Genomic DNA, 13,202 nt, shown 5'->3' on the forward strand with positions numbered 1-13,202 from the left:
AACCAAAGACAACAGGGTTCTCAAGCAATTATCAATCAACACAAAAATTGAAGCAGGTAATAGACTTCAAATACTACTACTAATGTGAGTATAAAGAAGGTGGAGGTCACAGCATCAATACAACCTAATGTAGACTGACCAACACCACCAGACTAAGCCACAGCAACGCGTGGCCGGGCACAGCTAGTACATTATATATAATGTAATATAATATATAATATAAACATTTCTTGGGGCTCCATGAGAATCTTTTGTTTCAAAAAGGGCTCCATGGCTCAAAAAGTTTGAGAACCCCAGGTTAGAGTGTTCATGATGAATAATATGTAGGTTTAGTTTCTTGATCTTTACTTCTGAAGTAGCTGAGGGGAGGCCCTAACTCAGAAATAGAGGGCATGGTCTACACACAGAGGGGCCTGTGTCTGTCTTGGTATTTTCGGATAGTCTTGGGGGAGAATAATATTTCATCCCCATGATTAAAGCCAATCAGTGGATAATACTGATAGCCCAGTAATTTGGGTTGATGTACAGTAACTTCTTATATACCTGTATGAGACTTAGTGTATCCCTGAATTTCCTCTACATTCATTATGGCAGGATTTTTATAATCTCAATTTACTTGAATGACACCTCTTATTTTTTACTTTAGAAGGAGTACAGAAAATTTAAATTCTTTCTCTTGTGTCGGGTTTCTGAAGCTCAGTGGTCTGTGAACATGCTCTGCTTGTCTCCCTGCCCCATGTTAGCAATTACCTGGGAAGGAGTTCGGAAGGAGGAACTATTATATAAGGCATATCTGTACCTCCGATGAAATTCATTATTAAATATTAGAGCTGAGATTTCTTCCCTTTTCCTACAGAAACATATTGAAGAAAATCCACTCTATGAAGAAAGAAGGAACCTGGATCGTCAAGCAGGGTTGTCTGTGATTCAAGAAACAGAACGGAGACTGAAACGGAAACAGAGTGAAAAACAAAAGGATGAAAAATATGAAAAAACAGCAAAAACACCAAGGAAAGAGGAACTAAAGAGTGTCAATGAGCTAGGAGATGGAAATAAGGAATATGATGCTAATAAAAAGAGAGAAGTTCCTAGTGGCCAAAAAAGTGGAATTAAACTTAGGTTAAAGAAGGATGACAAAGAAATTGTGAAAAAGGAAGGGAAAAAAGAGGACTCGCCACAGGAATCAAAGGTATCGTCTTTTGGAAAGTTCAGCTGGAGGAAGACCGAGAAAGAGGAAAAAAATCAAGTTAAAGATGTGGATCTTTTAAAGGAAGAAAGTACCGAGGAATGCAAAGATAAAGACAGTAAGTCCCAGTCTGGAAAATCAAATTCAAAGCCCATTGCAATTAAGTTGTCTGGGAAAACTGTTATCCCACACACTAGTACCTGGACACCAGTTGTTTCAACTTCATCACAAGCAAAAATCAAACCCAATTTGCCAGTCCCCACAATGGTTCTTAGGAAGTCTGCAACTACAACAGTAAATAAGCCAGCTCCTTTAAACACTTTTCTGTCTATAAAATCTTCTGGTGCCAGCAACAAGCCACTTCCTTTTGTTAAAGAAGGGAACCAAGAAGTTGTTCTAGCTCCAGATATTATTTCAAAAGCGTTTGGGGGAGAAGTAGTTGACTTAAAAGGTTCACAAGAAGATGCAAAGACAGCAGAACAAGTAGAGGACAAAGAGCTTGAAAGTGTGAAAAAGGCCATAGCACATGCAAAGGGTTTGGAAGAGGCAAAGATGAGTGCAATAAGAGCACAGCTGGAGGAGGCAGCTGCTTTGGCTCAAGCAAAGGCCAAGGAATTTGCTATAGCAAAGCAAAGAATGATAAGAATGGCAAAGAAAAATGAGCAGTCTTTAATTTTTGAAAGATCAAAACAGCATCGTCCTTTTCTTTCACTCCCAGCAGGACCACTACGGCCACTAAGTCAACAACTACAATCTCCAGTATTATATCTCCTTCCATCCTTCCCACCACCAAAGCAGGCGGTTATCTTGGCAGATGATTTGGCTCCTGGTGTTTCTGAAGATGATAAAAATATACTGGCAATGCCCATGTGTCCCCGCCCTTTACCACCTCCAAATATTTTTAGGAACCATACCCAAAAATTAGAAAAAAAGAATACTTCCTTGGCAGCAGGCAATGCTCAAGACTTATATGACGTCTTCTACAACAGCACTGTGAGGAGTCCAGCTGACAGCAAGCTTGTAAATTCCTCAAATTCAGATAAAGGGAAATTTAATTCTGTTGAGAAAGAGAGAAAAAATGACATGCTGGCAAGTTCCAAAGTAGGAGACAGCTCTTCAGGACAACAGTCTTCCCATAATGTATGCAGCTCTTCAAGCGATCCCAAAAACCCCTTAGATGGAGAGGCATTAGAAAAAGAGAAACCAAAAACTGAGGAAGTGTTGGCAGTCTGTGAAGAAAGTTCTAGCATTGATAGGAAATCAGACAATATCCCTTTTTCAGACACTCAGTCTGTATTTGGGAATAAGAAAGCTCCAGAATATAATGTTATCTTAGCAAGTGACCCTCTTTCCTTTCAAAAGGACATAGTGATGGGAGCTTCTACTCTGACTGACTCTAGCAAGAAGTCACCCCATCCTGAAAAAGCAGAATTTGTTGCACAGGTGTCAGAAAATAATACTCCTGTTTTGGCAAGTGATAGCAAGAAGCCACCAGAGCTTGCAAAAACAGTGTCTGAATCTTCTGGTGGTAACACATTGACTATGCAGTTAGAAGACACCATTGGACTTCTAGAAGGTATTAACATGAAGCCATTAAAATGTGAGACATCAGAAGTAGCCATGGAAACTTCAGAAAGCAGTGTTTTACCTTTGAAGGTTGATAATAAAATGTCATCAGAGCTCAATATAGCTGAATGTCAATATCCTGATGATAACAAGTTAACCATACAGTTGCTAGAAAACATTGCTGTACCTGTGGAAAATGTTAACATGAAGTTATTGGAATGTGAGACATCAGAAATAGTAACACCCTTTTCAGAAAACAAGGCTTCTGTTTTGGAAGTTAATTTGAGCAAACCATTAGACATTGAGCAACCAGAATTTGAATGTAATGATAGCAAGTTTGCCATACAGTTATCAGAAAACATTGCACCTGTAGAAGATGTTAGCATAAGGTCATTAAAATGTGAGGCATCAGAAATAATTAAGCAGTTTTCAGAAAGCAATGCACCTTTGGAATGTGATAACAAGAAGCCATCAGAGCTTGAGATAGCAGAGTTTAAGTGTCCTGATGATAAAGAGTTAGGAATGCAATTATTAGAAAACACTGTTGCTCTGGCAGAAGATTTGAGCAAGAAAAAAACAGAGCTTGAAACAGCAGAATTGGCAGTGCCATTGCCAGATAGTGATGCTACTACTTTGGAAGAACTTCCCAAGAATCCACTGGTACCTGAGACTGTAGAGTTTAAATCTGCAGATAATTTTGCTATGCCATTGTCAGAAGACAGGCTTGCTCCTTTAGAAGATGCTATCATGAAAACAACAGAATTTGAGATGGAGGAATTTAGTTCTTCTAATGAAAAAGAGTCAGCAGTACAATTGCCAGAAAAAGACAGTGATTTTAATAAGAAACCTATAATGAGATATGATAATGTAACAAATTGTAAAGACACTGATGGGAAGCTACAAGACCAGCAGAATATGGGAGGTTGTGATAAGTCCAAGTTAGAAAATAATGACAGTGATTTGGAAATGAAAGCATCTGTGACAAGTTCAGGAGAGAGAGATTCAGAAATAAGAGATCCAGAATCAGCAGAACATCCTTTTGTACCGAATCGGGGAGACAGTCCAAAGTTATTTGAACTGCAAATTGAGGCTAACAAAGAAGGATCTGTTAGAATAGAAGGCAAGCAAAATGCTGGAACCTCTGAAGTCATAGCTTCTACTTCAGTTTCAGATGTGCAAAATGAACTGGTCTGGAATTCATGTTTAAAAGGGAATGAGGAAGACCTACAAATCATAGTAACAGATCAAACTTTTTCGAAAGAACCATTACTTAATCTAAAAGTAGATACTGTGAGATTTGATAAGCTTGAATTAGCAACAGCCAGTGATGAAATTCCTCAGACTTCTGAGATTGAAAACTTAGATACAGAATATAATCTTTTAAATAAAGGTGACCCAGATTCTTTCCATTCTAACAGAGAACAAGAATTGATGGTTAGTTCTCAAACAAAGGATGATAAAAGGTTTTATGTTGATGGTCCAGAATTAGGAAAGATACCAAATGAATGCCTTACTAATGTAGCATTGATAAGTAATATACTAGAGAAACATGAAGAAATAAATCAGCAGCCAGTAAGTGGTGAAGGCAAGTGTCTTCAAAGTGAGGAAGTTTTGAGGAGTATTTCTTCAACAAATGACGGTGTACCTAGTTCCAGTGTAGAATTCATATGTATTAAAAATGATACGTATGAAACTTTAAGCTCTGACACGGAATTAAATGGCAATGGGGAGAATAGTGTTGCAGAAACAGAAAATGTGAGTTCTTCCAATGTTCATTCAGAAACTGTCCAAGAATCGTTAGATGCTCTTTCGACAGAAATTAATGTTGGGCCTCTTGGAGATGGCACCCTTACCTTTACAGATATTAACACTGGAGTCTTAAATACACCAGCAGTTGGTGACTTTGACTTGAATTCCACTTGCTCAGCAATTGGCTTTCATCAGTCTACAACCCTTACTCTGAATTTAAATATAGAAAATGAGAGAGACTCTCCAAAATCTGATGAAATAAAGCCTTCTGACACCCATAGACTGAAAGCTGGTCTGGACTCCATCAATTTCAGGCTGGGGGATATTGAAATGGAACATGAACCCTTAGGTATTCTACCATCTGAAATTCTAAATGAGGATATTGTAGATAGCCCAAAGTTAGAAATGGTTCCTCCAATTTCTTTGGAATCTAGCAAAACTACTGAGTTGGACATTGACCGACTGGTAGTTGAATCAGAAATGAATGATTTTGTTGCATTAACCTCTGGAGAGGAAGAGGGTAAGTTTTGTCCTTTGCTTTCTGGTGTAACAGCCCCACATGTGGTTTTTCCTTCATCAGCAAATAATGTGAATGCTAAACCAAATACATCACTTCTTGAAATGCAGGACAAGCCTCCAATTTCTGAAGTGCTAGAAGAAAATATTGGCAAATATTGCACTGATGATATGCTGCCATTGAGTTGTGATGAAAAAGATATGCAAAGCCAAGTGTCCATGTACATGGACACTCTCCTTCCAGATCTAAAAAAAACGCCTGTAGAAGTGGGGGACTTGTGTGATAGTGAATTGTACAATGCCGAGAATGAGACACAGATATCTGAAGTTGAACTCATCAAAACAGAGGAAGAAAATAATGACATTTCATGTGAAGTTGCCACTAAGTTGACTCCAGAAGTTACTGAAGGTTCAACAGAGCACCTGGTAAGTTCAGACAAAATTGGCTCAAATGCCTGAATAATTAATATTGAGAGTTTGAAAATACTCTGTTTAAATTTAACATGTTTAATATCTTGTAGATTACAGTAGACATTAGTTTTCTCCCAAGGGTAGACTGTTGTACATACATTGAGTAAAACGTTTCCTTGTAAATCTCTGACCATTAATTTTCTGTTTCCAGACATAAAAATGCAATTACCCACATGCAACGTGTAATGTATTGGGCTATGGTTGGGTTTTTGGTTGGTTGGTTCGTTATTGTTTTTGCATTTTTGTTTGACATTTCATGGTTTCTGATTTATACAGCTTTTGTAAGTAACATTCCAAGTGCAACACTGACAAGCGCATGGACACATGTTCAGACCTTGAGGAGAATGAAGGCTCATTGGTGAAGGATTTAAGCAGTTGTCTTTGAAATGTTATGCCTATTTTGTGTTGAAAAATGTAAAATGCATGAAAAGTCCTTGCATTTTTCATGATGCAGAAGATTGTTCTACATTATTATTTGTCATTATGTGTTGAATTGAATCTGTAACCAAGACTGTAATGCCATATTGTATAAAACTTCGTATGGAAAACATCTCGCTGAGCAAAGAAGAAAAACCTAACTCTTTGGAGAAGATAACTGCTTGGTAAGACTGGCTCCACACCTGGACTCTGTATATTGAGGTCACATGATTTGAAATCACATTTCCTTGCACTATTTTGTGATACAGTAACTGTTTGTGTTAAATTGTTTAGCAGCTGCCCACCACAGAAGGAACAGAAGATGGGATTCACTTCATGTAACCAGACATTACAAACCTGAATGATTCCTCTGAGCCACAAAATACTGTTGTGTGAAGGTTTCACTTATACAGCCGGTCAAGATATGCATTAAATATTGCATGGATTTATCTGTAAATCTAAAATAAATAATAATTATGACATGGACACTTTTTTGTTCTCTTACGTTTTGTTAAAAAAGAATTGGTAATTCTCTATTTAAGTGGAACTAGAACTGGCTAATTTTTTTTCATTTTGCTTTATGCATAGAAATTTGATACACTTCTTATTCAAGCTATATTGGGAACATAATGAAACCTATAATCCTGCAGCAGTGGAAGCAAAATGTTACATAAATACCAATATTTAGCACACAAGTGCTAAAATCAAAATAGTGCACACTTGGTTTTAGAGGAAAATTATGTTCTACTGATACACAGTTCTCTCTTCTTTTTTACGTGAAATCCAGTAAAGGAGATTGATTGGAAGGAGGCGTAATTCATCAGAATGGTCACAAAAGTAGACTATGTCCTTTGCATATGAACCTCACCAGTAGTTTAGTGACTTAATCTCAGTGAAGAATATGCACTTTGATAATAAATTAAGTGGCATGATGAGAGTATTGGAACATAATATCTTATCCAAGCAGCTTTTTAAAAAATCCAGTGAAAATGAATTCTTACATTGCCAGTAAACATTGAATATGATGAAACAGCTAGCAATCATGTTCTCGTTAGTCCAAGTTAAAACTTTGCACTGGCACTCTAAAGATTGTTCTACATTGATGTAGTTATTTTGTCAATCCCAGCCAGCCCAACACAACGGATGAAGATAAAGACCATAGTTCAAAATAGTGGCCGGTGATTGAATGTATATGCTCTGTTTCTGTGCACTAACAAAAAGTAAAGTTGTGTGTATGACTCTTCAACATGAAAAAATTATTTATCCTTCAACGATGAGCTTGAAAACCATGGAAACTACCTGAAAATGTGTAATGGACTGCTGATAATCCATAAGAGGTGCTGGTGTTTTTTTTCATCGTGTCGGAAGCGAATTGAGGCAAGTCGCTTCTGGTGTGAGAGAATCGGCCATCTTCAAAGATCTTGCCCAAGGGACACCCAGATGAGTTGCTGGTTAAATACAAATCATGATGAGTATATGCACCTCGAAAGTGCCTTGTTGCTTACTATGTAACTTTCTAAATTTAAAATAATAAACTCATTAATATACATGAGCTTTGAAACCTTTAGTTACTAGACAGCTTGCCACAAAATGAATTTGAAGAAAATACTAGAATAATCCCTACTAACCAGTGGACAGAATGATATTGGGAATGCTATTCCTCAAATGGCTAGTAATAAGCAAAAGGCAAAAAGAGACAGGATCAGAGAACCACATGGGAACACAAAAAAACTTACGTTGTCTTATCAAAACAGTGTAAACTGCTGTTTCATTCTATTGCCAGCTATAATAAGTATGTTTTAGTATAACAAGAACAAAGAAATAAAAGGCTCTAAATTTAAATTACTTTAGAGATTGCAGATAGAGGACTTTAGTTTATAGCTTGTATTGTGATTAATATTTCCCGATCCTACCTGTTCACTAATTCTATTAATGTCAGAACTTCATTAAACTATTACTTGAAAATTTCCTCGTTAATGTATGAAGTCTAATAAAAAACTATTATGTAGAGGTGCTTTTTAGAAAATATGAGAAAGCAGACAACTACACACAATTAGTAGAGAATGTGCTCTTTCATTTCAACAGATTTGGCTGGAACATAAGTTTTGAAGTCCATTATCCGTACAGTCCCTTAGATTGCTTTCCAGAGAACCTTGAGGACTTAAGTGAAGAGCAAGGTGAGAGATTTCACCAAGACATAAAACAATGGAAGCCAGATACCAAGGAAGATGACATGAACACACGATGGCAGACTATTGTTGGAATCGTATGTGGGATTGTCTTGGCAGATCCCACTCTTGAAAGTCTTACAAAAGGAGCTTTTTCCACATCAAATGACTGAAAAGTTTGTATAATAGATCTATGCTTATGGTATGAAATAAGTAGATTTTCATGTATACTTTTCTTTTAATTTTTAATATTTTCCCTCAATGCTTAAAGGATACTAATTTAAATACAACATTAAAATATTCAGATTTTTGTATGGGTAAGCAGAATGAAAAATGGTATATAGCATATGTTCTGTATCTCAAAAACTAGAGCTAATGTGGGAAACTAATGCCACTTTTGGAATCGGCAGGTCAAATATATGCAGAAACATCTGAAGCACCAAAATGTGTGTCGGCTAATGTAATCATTTCATTTGATCTATGCACCCAATCTAGTGACATTTATTTATCAATTAATTTAATCTAAGTCCCCAGTCATTTAGAATTACTATTGCAATTTAAACCTGCAATCAATTGGTATTAATAATTTAATTTCATCTAAATCCACAGGCAATAAGCATTAAACATAATTTAAGTCAATTAAACCCCCAATTAATTGATGCAGCTTTTATCTTAGTAATATTACTATTTGTAATTTTGATATAGTATTAGCATAAAACAGTAACAGCAATAATGTTATTTACAATGTCAGTGTAGTTTGTACACAAAGGGATAAAGGTTATTTAATAGAAGTGTGTTGTTAGGACTTGTTATGAGGCTAAAGAAGGATGATGAGAGGTGTTGGTGAACAGTCTATTATTGCAAAAACAAATATGAAAGGCATAAGGCTGAGCAGGGGAGTTCTTTTAATAAGATGGTCTTGTCTTGTTTGGAGGCCTTGGGAAACCAACAATAGGCAGTAGAAGCTGGAATATCCACAGAAGAAGCCTGATCAAGAGGTCTCACAGGAGGATGAACCTGAACCTGGCTGGAATCAGGTGAGGTGCACAATGGCAACATACAACAGGCAAGGTCTCGGGTGGGATGAACAATAGCTCTTGCATGGTCTTGGACAGTTTGGATCCTATGGGTGGAGGTGGAAGTGGGGCAGGCTCAATCCTTGTGAGTGGCCATCTGGGGAACCTTTTGGGATCCTGCCAAAACAAGACCTGCTAATCCAAAATTCTAGAAATCGGTATATGTCTTGGTAACATTTTTGGTGAAAATAAGCATTGAAACTAACCTCTTTAGGTTCTGGGTCCTGGGAATTGGGCAAGAAAGTGACCTTGGGGCTGACATGGTAGTTTGCTCTCCTGTTTTTGAGTTCTGGGGCTTGTGGGAGGGGAAGTTTCCTAAGTCTGCCTTCCAGACTATGACAGGCCCATGTGAGCAACACATAACACTGGATTGCCCTTTGGGCTAGGTGTTTTTGGCCAAGGGAATGCTGGGGAGGATATCGCAGGTAGACACCAGTACCAACTTAAACCCCTCAGCCAGGTTGCTCCATCTCTATCACATTTTCCACATTGAAATCCTATTGTTTCATAGGTCAAATAAGAGGCCCTTGTTTTATCCAACTTAATGTGTCTGTACACATTATTTCAGCATGATCATCAACTGAGGTGTCCTTTGTGTTGCAGTTTGTGCTTACCATAACCACAGTATAGCCAAATTTACAGTAACAGTCAGTTTGATTTTCATACCTTATGTTGCACCCCAAGGCAGCGTGAGCACTGGAAACTAGACAAAGACCAATAATCATATAATACCTTTATTAAAGCAAATATAAATTCAGGAATGCATAAGCGGAATGGATAAGTGGGAAATAGTCTTTTGTGAAAAGGTATGAATAAGTCCAAAAAGATGAAGGAAAATGTCCAATATTATTGTCCAAAGTCCAAAAACCGAAACACGCTCAAACTGTTGGGAAGTTTGAGCAGGGAACAACAAGGAAACAAGGCTGAATAACAAGGTCCCAAGTCACTAGGAGATCGTGGATATCAAAGCAGGAACAAGACGAAGCAAAGATCAAACTTGATTCAGGAACAAGGCAAGGAAGTGAATTTACTCCGGTTTAACGCCGGAGTCGCAGGAACAGGAGGCTTGGCTTGGTGAAATCAGGGAACTGGAGTCGATGAAGTGTTCTCAGGAAATCGCTACGTTGACACCAAGTGTTTGCAGTGCAAGACGCTTTTATGGAACAAAGATCAGATCCCAACGAAGGGAAACCAAACTCCCCAAAGGTTCCCAAGGGAATCTTCTTATCCACAATCCCCTCGAGATGCCAAGCGGTTACTCCTTCTAAGCCCTTGTTTTTCTGATCTATGGCGATGCAGAAATTCCTTTCGGTTGAAGGGCACGTTCTCTGGGGAACTCTGTGGACATCTGGTTTAGCCACAGGAGTAACATCTCCAGTATCTCCCAATTAAGGAAGCATCTGAACTATCAACAGCTGGCAGCTGTAACTGAAAGGAGCTCGGAGAACTGGGAAAAAGGTCAGAATAAGCTTCATCCTGGTCAAAGTTCATTTCTGGATCAGGTTCAGAAGCCAAAGGTGGCTGGGGTATGACACCTTATTATACTTATTGTAGCCTTGCTAGAACCAGTGAAGCTTTGTTTGGACTACTTTAATCAGTTGAATCAGAATAAGGCTTGGAATTACTCATGCCAGGCAATATTTGAATGAAAAAAAAATTGTTTCATAAGTCACTGCTTAAAATACTAATTTACCTTTGTAATCCTTTGATACTAAAGCAAGTAACTTAGCATTTTTGTGTGCACCTTCTACTCAAAGTGTATTCAGTCATCCAGGAATATGTCTGGGACCAGGATGTGTCTGCTTAGGCATAGTTGCTGTTTTGCCCTTTGCCACTAATAACAATTGAGAGTGAAATGATGTGAATTCCTCATGACTAACTGATTGCTGATTGTTAAACACAATACCAAGGCGGTTTTCTGAACTTGCTTCTTGCTATGTTTAATTTCTCCATTTTGAAATGGAATTGATGGTGGTGAAGGAAAATAAAAGACTAGCGACCATATATACCATATATTGGAAGCCAACCATATTTATGTAGCAGGTTTTAGACATTTTTTTAAAATAATAAATTACTGTATCAGGAGCCTCTGGAAGATGATATAACAAAAAGGTAAGACACCTGGCTTTGAAGACTGTTCGAAAGATACAAATGGTCCAACAAGTGGCAACTAGATTCCTCACTGGAGCGGCTTACAGGGAGCCCTATGATTCACCTCAAAATTTAAGATCTTCTGGGGAGGCCCTGCTCTCGGTCCTGCCTCCTTTGCAGGTGCAATTGTTGGGGATGAGAGACAAGGCCTTCTCAGTGCTGGCCCCTCGGGTATGGAACACCCTGGTGAAATCAGAGCAGCCCCCTCCCTCCTTTCCTTTGGGAAGAAAGGAAAAATCTGGTTATGGGACCAAGCTTTTGGTTAGCAAGTTAGTGCAATATGAGTACAGTGTTCTCTCACTGTTTGTTTTTTGCAGACTCACTGTTTTGCGTTTTTTTAATATACATTAAATAATATTATAAATCATAAAAAGTTATGATTTACAGTGCTGGTGGTCTTAGTTGGGTGTGGACGGCGGGGTGGAGAAGGAGCCCAAGCGGCAGCGGGAGGAGAAGGAGGCGGTGCCATGTTCCCCTGCCTCTTTCTTCCCTTCCTTCCTTCCTCCCTCCCTTGTTCTACTTGCTTCCTATGGAGAAGCCTAGTGTCCCTACTTCGCGGATTTTCACTTATCATGGGTGGTCCTGGAATGCAACCTCCGCAATAAGTCAGGGAATACTGTATATGGAATATTGAAATGACTAATGGAACGGACTTGGATTTTGATTATGGACAACGTGATTTTAATATACAGAAATGTGTAAATTTCCTATCCAAAACACACTGAAGCTATTATTAAACCATCCTTAAAATACATCAATCATAATGTCTTTTAATAGTGTTTAATTTTTTGGTTTTTAATGTATTTGTTATTTTTACTGTATGTATGTTCATGGCATCGGATTGCGGGATATTAATGTAGTAAATTAATTAATATAGAATACAAAATGTGCTACTACTGCTAAATTCTTTTTATTAGTAATACCATTATGCAATTTTCTTAGAATGTAATCTCATATTTATATAATTTATATGTTAATAATTAGATCTGATGTTCTCAAAACAGCTATCTATATAAAGCAGTTAAGATCGTAATTTATAAGTAAAATATTAAATTTATTTTATTTATTTATTTACAGCATTTATATTCCGCCCTTCTCACCCCGAAGGGGACTCAGGGCGGATCACATTACACATATAGGCAAACATTCAATGCCTTTTTAAACATAGGACAAAGACAAACAACATACCTCCGAGCGGGCCGCGAACTCATGACCTACTGGTCAGAGTGATTGATTGCAGTTAATTGCAGCTGGTTTTGCTCTCCTGTCTGCGCCACAGCCCTAAATGACAATTGTGGGGAAAATGCAAACAGTACGAACTGGAAGAAAAAAAAACTTGTTTCTCCTTTGTGGTGTTTGTAAAATCGCACATATGGTACTAATCCCAGCGCATGTGCAGCAGCTCAGAACCTATAGCAAGCTCACTTACTTTAAGGCTATTATTAGGAATATATTCATAACCTGTTAGGACAGAGCCGGCCATAAGTATTTTTCAAGTGTAGGTGAACAGAATTTTGGCGCCCCCCCCCCAAACCAATCACTGAAAAATAAAAGCATTGGATAAGCGAAAATGTTGGATAATAAGGAGGGATTAAGGAAAAGCCTATTAAACATCAAATTACATTACGATTTTACAAATTAAGCACCAAAACATAGTGTTTTACAACAAATCAACAAAAAAGCAGTCTCAACTGCGCCCCCATATGTTTTGCGCTCCAAGCGACCGCTTAATTCGCCTCATTGTTGGACCGGCTCTGTGTTAGGCTTATGATACCAATATGGTTAGATATTGGTGCAGAGTAGTAAAAACGCAGAAGACTAGGGGTTTATGTGAGCAGAGGTGAGAAAAAGCAAAAAAGCCAGCCCCCCTTTCCCTTTAAAGAGTCATGTGCATAAAATAAG

The 13,202-nt window shown here is 37.9% G+C and overlaps 1 protein-coding gene across 3 annotated transcripts in view; it reads left to right on the plus strand.

The window, feature by feature from the left end:
• LOC100559911 (zinc finger protein 318) overlaps positions 1-6,391 on the plus strand; it is a 40,340-nt gene extending 33,949 nt beyond the window's left edge. For 2 of the 3 annotated variants that reach the window (XM_062974150.1, XM_008125409.3), the window contains exons 10-11: positions 857-5,443; positions 6,200-6,391. In XM_062974150.1, coding sequence (XP_062830220.1) covers positions 857-5,443; positions 6,200-6,247 — 4,635 coding nt within the window. In that variant the 3' untranslated portion in view covers positions 6,248-6,391. Of the gene's footprint in view, positions 1-856; positions 5,444-5,764 lie in introns of all 3 variants that reach the window. The other variant, XM_008125416.3, reaches the window with a different exon arrangement.
• Positions 6,392-13,202: the final 6,811 nt, after the last annotated feature.

Source organism: Anolis carolinensis, chromosome 1 (assembly GCF_035594765.1).
Source record: "Anolis carolinensis isolate JA03-04 chromosome 1, rAnoCar3.1.pri, whole genome shotgun sequence".
Lineage (NCBI taxonomy): Eukaryota > Metazoa > Chordata > Lepidosauria > Squamata > Dactyloidae > Anolis > Anolis carolinensis.